The sequence below is a fragment of the Pleurodeles waltl genome, chromosome 6 (genome assembly GCF_031143425.1).
Source record: "Pleurodeles waltl isolate 20211129_DDA chromosome 6, aPleWal1.hap1.20221129, whole genome shotgun sequence".
Lineage (NCBI taxonomy): Eukaryota > Metazoa > Chordata > Amphibia > Caudata > Salamandridae > Pleurodeles > Pleurodeles waltl.
The window spans coordinates 565,096,387-565,112,548 of record NC_090445.1 but is presented as its reverse complement, the minus strand read 5'-3'; the positions used below and the strand labels follow the sequence as shown (position 1 = coordinate 565,112,548).

At 42.1% G+C, this 16,162-nt stretch overlaps 1 protein-coding gene across 1 annotated transcript in view; it reads right to left on the bottom strand.

Annotated features, from left to right (window-relative positions):
• LOC138299981 (bile acid receptor-like) overlaps positions 1-16,162 on the bottom strand; it is a 579,850-nt gene that overhangs the window by 302,242 nt on the left and 261,446 nt on the right. Inside the window, exon 4 of the mRNA XM_069238746.1 lies at positions 5,056-5,418. Coding sequence (XP_069094847.1) covers positions 5,056-5,418 — 363 coding nt within the window. The remainder of the gene's footprint in view (positions 1-5,055; positions 5,419-16,162) is intronic.

Genomic DNA, 16,162 nt, shown 5'->3' with positions numbered 1-16,162 from the left:
TAGGCAAATGTATCAGACAGCTGTTTGTCGATCTTGTTTATGTAGTCCTCTTTGTTCATCAAGACTATGTTGCCCCCCTTGTCTGCCTCCTTAATAATAATATCCTGTGCTTCGGAGAGTGAGCGTATAGCTTTATGTTCTTGTTTCGTGATGTTATGTGTGACAGCCTTGTGTTTGGTTGTGTATAGATCTTCCAACTATTAGAGATCCAGTGTGACATGTTTGTAGAAAATGTCAATGACATTGTCAGATGGTAAAGAAGGAGTACATTTGGAAGTCGGTTTGAGCCCACTGTCAACAGTCTTATATGGGTCTACGTCCAAGTCTATTAGAATCTCCAAAAGGGAAGGCGTTGAGGTAAGGTTGGGGGTATATTCCAAGAATAATAATGTCTGTATATCCTTTGCATCCCTGATAGTCAACTCACTAAATACATGGGTGCTGGGAATGGGAGAAGCTATTAACTTTTTCTCTCGAAAAAATGTAAACAATTTACATTTCCAAATAAATTTGAATAGATTACTATGCAATTCAGAGAAATCTGGCAGTGAGGTAGGTACAAAACTCAAGCCTTTGCTCAGAATCTTTATTTGTTGTGTATTCAGTGTCATGTTCGATAGATTCACAATAGAAATCTGCAATCAGCTTGCAAGAAGCTGATCTCGTAGTTACACTCTCCCTTCCTTTTTCTATACCTTTTGTTTTTCCTTTTCCTTATTATGATTCTCTTGTATAGGCTTCCTGTCCTGTACGTGTTAGAAGAAGTCTGAGAGATAAACACGCAGCTGTGTTTATGGAATGTTGGCTGCTTTGATCACTTCTGCCAGCCCCTTCATGATGACTGTTATTTACTAATACTCCTTGTAATTTGCTGTTTAGAGCACAGAATCAACAAACTCTGAGGTTTTATGGACCTGGACAGGCAGGGGTGGGGAGAATGGTCTAAGATCTGCTATGATAAATTGTTACAGGCATCCCATCTATCAATGACATTACAAGTTGTCAAGCAACGACTGGAGTATGTAGCTCATCAGGGCCTGCAGGGTTGTTAGAGTCCTCCAGTGGCTAGCGGTGTAGAGTGCTGATCTCTTCAGTCATAACATGCCTGTCCAGTGGAAGACAAGTGCAGTCCTACCCTCATCAAAGTAGTTTGATAATAAAGTGGACGTTTTACTACATGGATGAGATACACAACATACCCAGGGGCACTAGGCTTAACAGACAAATCAGAGAATGTGCACAAGCTCTTACAGGCTGCCAAGGATTTGGTTGGCTTTCAGCCCCAAGATAATGACAGATAAGAAAGGCATGTATGCTCATGAATATGTTAATAATGGGTTGTGTTATGAAGTTCCATATCACCCTGAAATAGGGAGTAGCAAATCTGATAATTAGTTAAAAGATACTCCTTACCTATTTACATAGCTTGGCTACCAAGGGTGTCACATTATTTAAAACTATTAATCTGCATTAAAATTTCCTAAATGTTGCTCATGCAGAAAAGTATATGTATGTATGTGGTATTTGTATAGTGCAAACCTAGCAAAAAGGCAGCAGAATGCGGCACAAGATCAAAGACAAGTTTACAGTCAATTAGCAATTGAAGGGAAAGCTGGGTTCTGAGAGTGGAGTTGGACTATTACTTTGTAGTCCTGTTGTGTTCTTTAAGTAGGTGGGTCTTTAGCTCTTCCTTAAATTGAAGAAGGGTTGGACCGGTCCTGATGGATAAAGGGATGTAATTCTAGATCGCAAGCGCATAAGTGAAGAAGCCTTAGAAGCCTCCCCTACTTTGCACCTTACTCACCTGAACTTCCTGCTGATTGTATGATGGAACCATGCATGCGGTAACCACGCATGCCTGACCAACGCGGTTGGAACTCCGACTGCATTGTTTCCACGCATGAATTTACCACGCATGCCTTTACAACAATTTTTTGTTGTAAAGTCATGCTTAGTAAAGGCATGTGTGGAAACGGCATATGTGGTTGTCGCATGCCACCCCATCACCCTAAAAACAGAAGTACCCCGACCCCCCTTAAAAACCCTTAAACCCTTAAAAACTACCCCAATACCTCCACCCACCCTGAGCCCTAAAACCAACCCCCAACCCCAAAAATGACCCCAACCCTCACCCCTAAAAACCCGACCCCCCACCGCGACCCCCTGCGCCTAAAACTACCCCGACCCCCCACCCCGTCCCTAAAAACTAAAAATACCCTAACCCCCCACCCCTGCCCTTAAAACTACTGCGACTCCCACCCCCCTAAAACGTAAACTACCCCGACCCCCACCCCTAAAATTACCCCGACCCCACCCCACCCCTAAAAATGAAAAATGCCCCCCACCCGGCCCTAAAGCTACTGTGATCCCCTTACCCCCTAAAACCTAAACTACCCTGACCCCCGCACGTAAAAACTAAAAATACCCTAATCCCCCACTCCTGCCCTTAAAACTACTGCGACTCCCATCCCCCTAAAACGTAAACTACCCCGAACACCACCCCTAAAACTAACCTGACCCCACCCCACCCCTAAAAATGAAAAATGCCCCCCACCCCGGCCCTAAAGCTACTGTGATCCCCTTACCCCCTAAAACCTAAACTACCCTGACCCCCGCACGTAAAAACTAAAAATAGCCCGACTCCCCACCTCCGCCCCTAAATCTAAACTACCCCAACCCTAAAAACTAAAAATACCCAGACCCCGCTCCAAAAACTACAGCAACCCCCACATCCCCCTACAATCCGCCGCGCCTGAATAGAAAATTACCTCAACTTCCCACCCTGCCCCTAAAAACCCGACACTCCCTAAATAGAAAATTACCCCATCCCTACCCCTAAAAACAAAATAACCCGACCTCTCACCCCCGCCCCTTAAAAACAAAAAAAATGCCTAACCACCCCAACTCCTTCACTCCTGCCCCACCCCTAAAAACTACCCCCAACCCTGCCCCAACCCCACTTACCTGACCGCAGCCTCTCCCAATGGATCTTCCTTTTTCTCTGCCTTAACCACGCATGTGCGTTGTTCGGCACATGCGTGGTTAAGGCAGAGAAAAAGGCCTGCGTTGTTCAGGCAAGCATCGTTCTGTTTGTGTGAACAACGCAGGCGTGGTTTCGGACGCATTGTTCCAGATCTTTCCCCTTCCTGTTTGTTTGTTCAAACATCAAACCTCACACCAACGTCCCTTGAATTTACTTGCTTTTTATTGACTTCCTGCTCTTCTGCTCTTTTGTTCTGCTTTCTGTTCTGCTTTTGTCATTGTGTGGCTGGAAATACACCTTCCAGTTATTGTTGATAGGTTACTTGCTAGTGTTTGTACACGAAAAGATAAACTGAACCAAAGTCAATTGGCGTGGAAATGTGTGTAAACATGTCAGCCATCTTGAAATGGATTATCAAGTGCAGATGTAAAGCAAGCAGCGAGTGGGCCCATTATGTTGTGTTTTTCACTACTTAATAAGGACATATCTGATGAATAATAGATGTAAATATTAAAATTATTTTTGCGTTTGTTTCTTAAATTACAAGTCACTAATTTTTAAAGGAAAGTAATTTGTATAATTGGACAATGTTTTATTACGAATTGTTATTCTCTCAGTGACTTATTAACAGGAAATCACAAGTGCAGTTAACTTGCAGGCACTGGGGTCATGATTTGAATAGTGCAGCAGGTGCAGTGGCACCAGGGCCAAAGGTTGTCTGAACTTCTCTAAACACCAGATATTGCTATATTTTATTACTAAACAGGCAGTCACAAGTGCAGTTACCTTGCAGGCTATAGGGTCATTATTTAAATGGTTCAGCAGGTGTAGTAGCACCAGAGCCAAAATATGTCACAACTCCTATAAGCACCAAATATTGCAATATTGTACTACTAAACAGGCACAAGTGCAGTTATCTTACAGGCACTAGGGTCACGATTTAAATGGTGTAGCAGGTGCAGTGGCACTGGGTCAAAATGTTGTCAGAACTACTCTAATCAACAAATATTACTATATTGCACTACTAAACAGACAGTCACAAGTGTGGTTACCTTGCAGGTACTAGGGTTTTGATTTTAGTGGTGCAACAACTGCAGTGACGCCGAGGCCAAAATCTCTAGGAAACCCTCTAAACACCAAATAGTGTTATTTTTTACTACTAAACAGGCAGTCACAAGTGCAGTTACCTTGCAGGCAATAGGGTCATGATTTGACTGGTGCAGCAGGTGCAGTGGCACTGCAGCCAAAAGTTGTCATATCTCCTCTAAGCACCAAATATTGCAATATTTTACTACTGAACAGGCGGTCACAAGTGCAGTTACCTTGCAGGCACTAGGGTCATTATTTGAAATAGTGCAGCAGGAGCAGTGGCACCATGCTCAAAAGCTCTAGGACCCCAACTAAACACAAATTATTACTAAATTTTACTTCTAAACAGGCAGTCACAAGAGCTGTTATCTTGCAGGCATTAAGGTCATGATTTGAATGGTGCAGCAGGTGCAGTAGCACTGGGGCCAAAGGTTATCATACCTTCTCTAAGCAGCAAATAATGCTACATTTTACTACTAAACAGGCAGTCACAGTTGCGTTTACCTTACAGTTAAAAGGGGTGTGATTTGAATGGTGCAGCAGGTGCAGTGGCACTTTACTAACTACACATTACTATGCTCTAATACAAGCCATATACAATAAGGTACAAATTATGGGTTTGGAACCCTGGAATATTAATTCCACATACATCACAACATAAACAACTATTGATGGTTTATCAAATTTAAAACATACATCATTATAAACTTTTTCTAATATTTATAATCCAGTAAATAAGATAGAATGCAAAAGAAAAAAAAAAGGCGAAACCTATTGGCTTTGCCAGTGCTTATTGTTGACTATGTAAGGCCAACCTATAGTTTTTCAGTATGAATTCTTCATTAATATACATTAGCTGTCTTATTGTAGCACTCATGAGTAACGTCCCCCAAAGACCCTACAATGACACATTTATTGCAAGCCAACCTTCGGGGACACCAAGTGTTATTTTGTCACGTAGTTCTCTGTAACAAAGATATTACCTTTGCAGCCTTCACAGGTGAGGGCATTGTAGTGGTATCCTGAAGCTTTATCACCGCACACCACACAGAGCTCCTCCTGCCCCTTCATGCGTATGGAGGAATGGCTCAGCCTAGGTCGCTTCATTCCTGGACAGCCGTCATCGCCATTGTGGACCACCATGCAAGGCGGCCTATTTAACTCACACCCGCTCAGGTACAGCCCGTCGTTGTACTGCGAGTCCAGATTATAAGCACTGTACTGGCACTGTGAAGGTCCAGATTGCAGTACTGGGGAGTACTGCACATTGGAATACTGGCAATATGATGGCGCTGTCTGGTAGTCGGAGTCCTGCAGCTGGTAGTTGATGTGGTCTGGCAAAACATCTAGATGCGAAAATATGATAAATACAAAATGTGTGTAGGTAATCACAACTTCTCACTGAGAGGAAAGTATTAATGTTGCAAAACTATAAAGAGTAAAGGCAGCCAAACTATTTTCATTCATCGGGTACATAACACTACTGATACGAGTCCTTAACTCACCCCCATGGAAAGCCTGCTAATAAATTGCGAACACTATCAAGAACATCCGGTGAGAATGGTAATTTTTTATTTCATAGTATAGTATATATTTGAGTTGATAGTTTATGATTTTTTATGTGTTAGTGCATTGGTGGCCCCCACAATTTTGAACAGGTGTAACAGCTAGGCGGCGATCTCTTGGCTCCTGGTGCCTGTACGCTCAAACCAGTTTTGAAGATGTAGGCTCTTGTGCCTTTCTAAAACATAGTTACTTAGGCTGTGGCTGGGCTGCTCCAAATAACTATAACTCACTATGTAACGGCTAACACTCAATACATGCAAAACCAAAACATCAACACAAACTCCAGTGTTTTGTTATTTACTCCATATTTCATTTGTTCTCGAAATAACCAAATAAAAAACGTATTTCATCTTGAAATCATCACTGCATTGGTTTAAGTTTACAAATCTACATAGGTTTTTCTCTCCAGACCTTATCAACAGGGCCTCTAAGTCTTTGCTATAAAATTACGGAATACAGATTTGTTTTCGCCAGCATAATTTAAAACAATAATGATCCTTCAACATTCAATCTGGTGATAGGGACCATGCAAACTACAACCATCCTTGAGCGTGTGTATTTTTGTAAGTGAGAGAGTGAAAAGTGAGCTAAGAATGAGAATGGTATGAACAACAGAAGGTGCAGTGTAAGAAAAAAACATTAAGTTTGTGAGAAGGACAAGTAAGTGGAGTTTGCAAGGGAAAGGAGGCGTTGAAAGAGGAAATGAATTGTGTGCATGTGTTTGTGAGTGGAGCATTCATTGCATTGAGAGGTGAGGGATTGAGAGTGCATGCGAGTGACAACAGGATGGTAAGAGGAGAGTGTGGGACAGAAAAGATGGTCTTTGAGAGAAGGGTGTGAGAAGAAGGCGAGACTAAAAGATGTGAAAGGAAGATGTGAGAAAGGAGTGTACAAGATACAATAGGGATATGACTGCTCTAAGAACAGTGTGTATGATGAGCTTGAGGGAAGTGGGAAGGCTAGAGTGTGCAGGGTATCGGGGATGGAAAGAAATGGGATCGTGAATGACGTGTCAGAGGACGGTATGTGAGACAGAGAAAGGGAGGTAAAGTGTTGGGAGGAGAACTTGTGAGGCTCATGCATTTCGGAAAAAGAAGGGTATGGACGATGAAAAAAAGGGTTGAATGAATAAAATGTTATTGTTTTCATTAAAACCATATACAATACAGACATAAAATATAGTTCACTAAAAGAGAGTACTTGTTCAGTACATTCCAAGTAAATTAATTATTATCCAATGCTTGTGCTCTCGGAAAACTTTTTGCTCAATTCTAAAAACTGATTTACAAAAGGCAATTGAGGCAATAGTGTCGCACCACGCATATCACTGTACCAACGACAGATATAAAGTTCCTTTTGGGGTGCATGAGGTGATGGAGGGAGCCTATCGCCACAGCCCCTGACAGCAAAAGACAGATTTTGTTGTCCTCCTTTGAAATTTCAAACACCAATCCTAAGCTTTCCCTCAGTGGAGAGTTGTCATTTTTACGTCTGTTCACGCGTAGTCCAAGAGACCAAACTTATCATTTAAATTCAGTCAGGCAAAGGCATTTAAGAGTGTATAGTCCAATTTTTGTTTCAAAATGTCCTCTTTATTCTATGTCATATAGAACATTTATTCTTCTTTTAATTTTCCGTGTTGTCAATTGTACAGATACTTGCAGGCAACACGTTTTGTTCAATTTGAACTTCTTCAGGGCTTTTGATGTGCAAATCCCCCCATAGTATTCGGTACTAACGTATAGCTTGACATGAGGCTGTAGCATGTCACAGTGGTCAAGTAATTAGAAATTTATATATATAGAGCTGCAGAAACTCCGTCCATGACTACCAGTTTTATTCCTTTCTGCTCTTGTGTGAGAGTGCAAGAACCTATGATATACCGCAATTTGTGCTGTTGAATATTCGAGATACCTCATTGAACACGTTTCCACTTAAAGTCCTTAACTGCGGGTATATTTCTAATTACTTGACCACTGTGACATGCTACAGCCTCATGTCAAGCTATACGTTAGTACCGAATATGCGTGGTGCAACACTATTGCCTCAATTGCCTTTTGTAAATCAGTTTTTAGAATTGAGCAAAAAGTTTTCCGAGAGCACAAGCATTGGATAATAATTAATTTACTTGGAATGTACTGAACATATCGATCTGATTGTTAGCGGTGGTAGTTGAGGCAGGCGAATCGTTAGGGCTATTTTGAGTTTCTGAAGTGAATGTGATATTTCACTGAATTCGATTATCTAACTCCAGGTGTACCTCATGATATTTTGGAGTTATTTCTTTACTCTTCATCTGTTGATTGGTGGAGGCCTGTATATTTTTTGAGACCGTCATGTGAGCATCCAATGCTTGTCCATGATGATGCCATCAGTGCACTGTATTTTTGGTGTGATGGTATGGCCTTTAACAAAGGCACCATTCAGATGTTTAAGTGTGTGCGGTCGTAATTGTAGCAGGTCAATAAAATCGTCAGTTCTTAACAATGGCTCGATTTTTGTAGTAAAAACCTCTGTGAGATTGCCTTGCACGAAGTTGAACTTAAAATATTCTTTGAAGGTGTATGTAATACGAGAAATTTCGTTCAGTATAACAGTATGCTTGTCCATTGAGAAGGATCGCGCTATTGGTGTATTTGATATTTTAGTGAGGGTATTACTAATTACACTCATTGCTGAAAGGTCATGATAGGTTGGTGGGAGTTATTGTTTGTTTCCTGTGGCATAGGACCGTGTGCATTTGTTGTAATCTTTGTGTTGTTGATTGGTGCCTGTGGGTGTGGATGTGTATGGGATTGAGACTATGTAGTTAAAGGCCTGGGCCTGTGATAAAGTTAGAGAGTGAGCCCTTCTAGGTCTATTAGGCATAGGTTGTCAAAGTACTTGGCTATCTCTGGATTCATAGTTTCGGTGGTAGAGTCTGGATTGATTCCCAGGCTGTCATCCTTACCCTAAAGTCATTCATTATCCCTCTCACTCTCTTCAGGAATCAGCATCTGAAATATCATGGAGATGTTCATTTGAACTGTCACGGAGTTCTTAATTTGCAGAGTGGTTTTTGTAGAGCAATAGGGGGAATTACTGGTAGGGAAAGGAGGGGAGTTTAAGTGAACTTGTCTCCTCAGTAATAAGAGTAAAACAGGATGTCATAGTCTGTTGTTTCATCATGGGCTCTCCAGGAATAGATGGAAATGTCTTGCGAAGTAGCATCTTCTTTTCCTACCGTTTCATTTTCCTTTTCTGTAAGGTTTTCTTCTTCTAAGTTCGAGTCGTCATGCTGTTAAATTAAACTATATCTATTCACAAGTCCTTAACATGCTGTTTGTAATTGCACTAATTAACTCACTGTAATTGATTGGGACAATTGAGGGAGGTTAGGGAAATCCCCATGTCGACTCGAGGAGCTCTAGGTCTAAAGTTCATTAGTAGTATAGACTAGTCAGAACATGTAAGAGACAGATTAATGTAGTGTCTGTCCTTAACCCCAGTCTGCTCGCAAGCCAGGTCATCCAACGAGAAGAACGTTGAGAACATAGTTTATGTGACCGCCTTGAGAGCCACTTAAGTATCTCAACCAAGCAAATAGTTTGGAGGCGGATTACGCCCTCTGTAAGAGGCACTCAAGTGCTGCTGCCTACACCCACAAATAGCTGTAAGTCTTTTTGTTGAGACTGAATTATAAGTTAGCTTGAAAAAACCCCAGTGGCACTTTTGGGCAACAAGGCATCATGTCCTTGCAGGTATCCCCCTAAATGAGGCGCTGAGAGGATCCACCCATAGCTCTGCAGCACACTCTTACCCTACTGGCTTCCTGAGAATAGGGGGGGGGAAGAAAGAATTCCGCCGCCAGAGTTTGTGGAGTTTTGCCCACTCTGCGTGGAGCATGGAGTTTGTAAAAACTCTGTGAAGTGAAATGGAGCAGAGTTTTTTCTCTCGCGCAGTGCACCAATGTAGGGTTGGCTAATGAGAGAAATAGCTATGTTGGTGAGCAAGATTTCTGAACGCAGGCGGTCGTGGCAGGTCATAACTGCCCCCTTTTGAGAAAGCTGTTTCTTATGTTGAGTAAGCTGCCTCATGAGTAGAAAATCTACTTGAGCGGCAGAAAGAAGTCCTTGCCCTCTGGTGATGCAATTCGCGCCTATTTTTACAGTGCGTGAGAAACTCCTGGTGCTGAAAATCAGCACGAGCACTGCAACTTACCCAAACTCTGCTGTTCGCAGAACTCTACATAGCACAGCAGAGTTTTTTTGGCACTTTGCAGAGTTCCGCGTAGCAGAACTCCGTGAACTCTGCCCAGGCCTACCTGAGAGTAGAGAGCTCAGTAGCAGTGGATGGTGAACTTCGCAGCACAATGCGAGTGGAAACTGGTCCTATGAATGATGTACTGGGCCTCAGCTGAGTCAGTAGTTTATTCATGGACAGGGTCAGAGTGGAAAGCCAGAGGGACAGTGACCAGGTCCTGCAATCCAGTGTACAATGCAGAGTTCTGGCACTGATGCGCAGACGATCACAGAGGAAGTAAACCCAGAAGTCGGGAATCAATCTGAGAGCAGAGTGAGCACGGAGTAGCACAAGTACTCCCATGAACAAAGAGTTCATCTGAGTACCTGTGAGAAAAGAGGGTGTTGTGAAACACATGAGAGAAAGAGCAATTTTTGGTGGAGAGGATGCCATTGAGGATGCCTAGGCTGACACCATCAAGGGATGCCATATCTAAACTGAGCAAGCAACTATGGCACTATTGCTAGAATGGGTGATACAGAAAATTGTACCCTGAACTAGGGGTGGCAAAAATCCTTTTGCTGGCTCTAGCAGGTGCAGACGGAGATAAAGTAGTAGAGACAAGTAAGAAAGAGGGGGTATGTGAGTGATTGAGGGGGAGAGAGTGGAAAATGACAAGGGTGTCACAGAGGCCTATATTATAGTTTAAATTGGGATTGAGGAGGGTGTGAGAGGGGAAGCTCTGAATGAACAGCCTGCGGGTATTGAGGTTAATAGAAAAGGTGAAACAAGGAAAAATAAGAAGACAGAAATGTAAGCCAAAGAGGTGCATATGAGCACGGGGAAGGGAAAGAGAGTAAGAATGAGGGGAAAGGGTAGGAAACGAGAGAATGGATACAGGTAGAGACTAGAGAGAATGAGAGAGAGAGATAGGGGACTTGTAGAGGCAGAAGGAAAAAATGTGGGGGACCAAGAGAGCAGCATAGAGGTGCTTTTTATTTTTTTCTGTATTGTCTTTAAATGGGCCCTACTGGGTGCAAGTCGCTACCTCCATCCCCTTTCACAATGGCAGCAGTTGGATTTGAAGGAAGTGACAGCAAGAAGACTGCAGGATATGACACCAGAAGTTACAGCAGGTTTCTGAGTGACAGCAGCAGGACTTTCATGATGCTGATGTGGAATATCAATTACGTAAGAATGGTGTCAGAACTTGCACTTTCACCCCCTCATCCACCTATACAATCCCCTCAGTGACTTAAGCTCCTGCTCCACAGATCTATCTGTAACCTACATATTTCTATACCTTACCTGTGCATGTTCTGTGAGCAATGAAATCTTGAACTAGTCTTGCCTGCTGAATCTGTTATGCGGGGACTGGAAGATTGCATTTGCTGCCTTTTGTAAGAGAGGGGCACTTGCTTTGCTACTGTCATACTGTACCTGCCCTGTAAGAAAGTAAAGCTTGCACTGCTGCTACCTGATTTGTAAATAGCCTGTCATGGGGAAAGCTTGCTCTGCTGCTGTCCTAGCTGTTCTTGCCATCTGAAGGACAGAGGCTTACACTGTTTCTGTACAAGATGTGCCTCTTCAATGAAGAATGGCTGTTTCTACACCGGCTACCACATTTTATGGAAAACAAAGGATATTATGAATGCACTTCCATAACATACCCTTTGAATCAGGGACTGTTACATTATATTTCATGTGACATATCAAGAACCTTCTCTTAAGTAATGCAGTTGGCCACATAGTGACAATATTCTAGCATCAAAACATGATGACTAAAAAGACAAGAACACCTGTTGCTCATTCCTCCTTTTTTAGGTCAAGTATACAGGCAGCACAGCTTTCTGGTTACAAAAGACATATTGTGGGCTTACCAAGAATATAAAGGAGCTTAGAGCCCAATATTGCTTACTACTCAGTGCCTTTTATGTCACTCTCAGTAGTCTGCTTTTTATTCATGTCTCTGCTTGCCAATCTCGTTTTTGTCCCTCCCACAAAGCATAACCTCTAATCCATCTATTTTGTAGCTGACTTCAGTGCTTTCACTGCTTACTTTTCAGGCACTACATTTTTCTTTCTGCTTAAGTACTTTCAAGAGTGTATGAGTTTGTTTTCCATCTGTGTCCATTGTGAACTTCTTTCTCTCTGCACTCTTTATTGCCCATGTGCTTATCTCCATTCATCCAGGTTGTGCTCACTCGTATGTCCTTCCGGCTTGATTTCATGCTCGGGTACTACTCACCTGACCAATCCACATTGCTCTTGCCCATTGCTTCTATGACCCTCCACAACCCCCTTTGTTGCTTCCGTCCTCCTACTCTGCTTCCCCTGACCTGCGCCCTCCTTCTCTCTCACCTTATTGCTTCTCTTCCCCAGCCCATGTTACTTCCTTGACCTGCACCCCATGTGTTAAATAAAAACAAAAAAGCAACTGCTTCATTTTGAATGTGCATGTACCATGCATCCTGTCATGCCATAGGCTTTTTATGGCCATGCAGCACTGCACTGGGGAGGTTTTACAGCATAGCTAGACACAATTAAAAAAGCCAATAGGCCTCAAAGGTGAGATCTATTCATTTTCCAGTGCTTGTTTAATCTTGTAATCAAAAGCCACTAATAAAAAACATTTATGGCTTACACACACAATTTTAATATAGGTCGGAGAGTAACAAAGGTAGAACATAAATATTGACTTAAGAGACAAAAACTCATTCAGCGTAGGGAACCCCTAGCTAGAAGAAAGACTGTACAACAAGTGAACAAGGAAACAGTGAACAATCGTACCATTGGATGCTTTTAAGTACTATAGCTGGTTTTGCCAATGCTTGTTTAATGTTGTAAAAGTGAGACACTAATAAATAAAATGTATAACTCTCCCACATCTTTTTAATATAGGCCTGAGAGTAACAAAGGAAGAACATAAATGTTGACTTGAGAGATATAACCTCACCCAAAGTATGGAACCTCTAACTAGAAGACTATACAACCAGTGAACTATTGTATGCTTGGATACTTCCCAGTTCTAGAGCTAGAATCCAGTGCTGAAATGTACCACACTAGATAGGTGAAGGTTCATCATCCTATATGAGTACACAAATGCATGGTAATTCCATAAGAGGTTTGGCTGTTTCTTCCAGGAGTAGTGTACTTCTTGTTTGTTCATGTTTTGACAGAGGGCATACAATAGTCCTTTAACTCTTCTTATTCCCTCTGTTGTAAGCTCCCATTATGGCAATGAGACTGCTGGATTTTGGGTGGCAGCACCACTGAGCGTGGGGGACTGAGTCTGATCCCACGCCGTGTGACAGCGGTCGGCCTAACCCTTTTCGGCTAGCTAGCAGCACCTCACAAGTACCAGAGGTAGAAGTGATTTGCAGCAGACTATTACTCGAGGAAGCTGTGGTGGAACAGATCGTACCCCTTTCTCTCAGTTATACAAGTCTCTTACATGCAAAGACAAGGTGAAAACTAAATCTTGGTTAAATATGTTTTATTGAAGCAACCGTGTTCTACGTAAAAAGGCATGAATTGTAAATGTGAGGATAATGAAACACAACGTTAATGCAGCGGTGACCAAAAGAGTGAAACACAAGAGTCCCACAATATTGTCTCAATAGTGTGCCTAACATTCCTACCTACACGACTAAGTTTCTACATGAGAGCAAGTAGCAATGGTAGCCCTGATCTGCCCTTCTGGTCCCGGGAAGGAAGTCCAACCCCCATACCTGTGCAGAGGTAAAGAAGAGGTCTGTTAGTGTGCTGAGAGTCCTCCCACGTAGACGAAGAGGAACCAAAGGTTTTGACAGAAACTGCGATAACGTCCAGCATAAGATGGCAAATTAGCTGTAGTGTCCCCTCCAAGATGGTGTGTGCAACGTGATGTTTTATAACAACATACTTGTTGTTCTAAGAACTGCGTTGATGTGACAACACAAATTGTTCTGTGTAGGGTAGACAATATACCCTTTGGACCGGCAGTACACGGTAAACATTGTGTACAGGCTTGAGCACAGGAAGAAAATGTCGTGCAAAGAAATGAATAACAGATTCTGCAAGGAAGAACAATTGTTAAAAGGAATCAAAAACATCCCACTAAAATTAAGCTTTGCTAAAATAATAAAAGGAATAAAGGCAAAATGTAACTAGGTAAAAGGGCACAGGCTCAGGCCCAGAGCTAAATAATGTGCCTCTGTAAAAGCTAAAATTACCTCACAACACCTCTTTAGTGTGTTAGCCACCTGTATTTTACTTGCCCTGAATGTGTAAGAGAACTGCATGATGTCCCTCCTGCTTCTGCAACTTGCCTTTTACTAAGTCTTTGTATTATGGAAGGTGGCGCTCCTACTGTTCATATTGTAACCTTTTTGTGAGGCGAAGCCCGGTAATTTGGGTGGTGAAGCCTGATATTAAACGTCACACTACAGAAAAGACAAAATGATTGCCAATGCTTATTTCACTGAATGATGTGAATGAAAGAGTAAAACCTCCCAAAATATGAGAAAAAATAATAATTTTTGCTTTAAGTGTAAAACAACTAGGTTTTAACAAGGACTAGATGCCTTTGTAAAAAATTAAAAAGTCACTAACAAGTAGCATTATGTCATTCATAACAGCGTAGGTAATTTTCAGGTATTGTATCTAAAATCACTTGAATGCTAAGGAAAAGTACACTACAATGCATCATGCTGCTGAATGAAAATCCAGTAATGGCGGATAGTATTGTATGCAGTAACAAATGAATTATGCAGCAGCGATTGACAAAACTATGTAGCTGTGAAAGTGAAAGTATGCAAACATCTGTAGCAGTATCCTCTCTTTATTTTGTCATTTTAGCAATTATTAAACGTCACTGAGCAAAGTTGCACCATATTAAGTACCAATTTAACACCTGACTAAAGCTATCAGCAACTGAAGGAGACCAGTGAATCTTTGCAAAGGGTCTGTCGCGCATCAGAATCACATGTAGCATATTTTGTTTAATAACTTTTGATCTAGAAACAAAGGGCCAGATGTAGCAAAGGTTTTTACCCATTATGTGTCTATGGGAAAAAGTGTTCGTACATCTGGCCCAAAATGTTGTTTTGTTGAAATATTCAAATTATGCAGCGGATGGCACCTTATGAGGCAAAAAAGGAAAATCCATGATTATACGGAAAAGGCTGCCATCTGCAGAGACGTAATTTCAGTGGCCATAATTATATGACACACAGTTAATTGGAAGACTTGAGAAATTAAAATTAAAATGTAGGTCCTGGCTTTGTCTTTTTTACTTGTACGAGTTCAAGGATTAAGCAGCCCAGTGCACGAGAGGGCAGAGCTTGCCGTTCAAATGCAGATGTAAGGAGATCACTGCAAATGGGCTAACATTATGACCTATTGGATATATGAATGGGCCTCGTAAAAAGATAGTTACAACAACAATGCGATCAGCAGCTGACGTCTGTAGAGCCACTGAGAAAAGAAAAACAATTTGCTCACCCCATTCCTCCTGAGCCCACGTGTGAATTTCCTGCAGTGAGTGCTTGAACCATGTCCTGCCTTGAACAAGTGTAGCACATGCCTTCCTGGTCCCGGGCAGTGACACTTTCTGCTAACCGGTAGCTTTGCATGTGCCAAAGCTTGTTGGCGGACTCCGACAGCGCAAACCCAACTGCAGTCCTCCATCCGGCGTGGGACATCACTTGCACCTTCTAGGAACTCAAATTCATCTTCTTGGGTGCAGTGCTGACTTTTCTTCTTCACCGGTGGTTCTCCTTTTGCACCTTTATCCGGGTTAGCAGGGGTCCTGTTCTTCCTGCACTGTTCTGTGCTTCTTGGGCTTGGTCCCCTTCTTCCACAGGTGTTCTTGTCCAGGAATGTTGGTGTCTTGCTGTCTCTTCTGGGTTTTGTATAATTCTTCTCCTCGCTTCTGTGTGTGTTCTATGAAACTTACTGTGATTTACTCCTGCTTTCCTGGTCACTGGTGTGGGTTCTGGTACTTACCTTAGGGCTTTCTAAGTACTCCCAGCTCCCCTCTACACACTATACTTGCTAAGATGGGAGACCGACTTTCGCATTCCACTTTCTTAGTATATGGTTTGTGCTCCTCCAGGCCCATTTCTAACTATTGTGATTTTCACTAATTGCACTGTTTTATACCTATTTCTGCATACTAGTGTATATAATGTGTGTATTACTTACCTCCCAAGGAAGCATAGTCTCTATGGTATTTTTGGAATTTGTGTCACCAAAATAAAGTACCTTTTATTTTTGCAACACTGAGAATTCTCTTTCATGTGTGTGAGTACTGTGTGACTA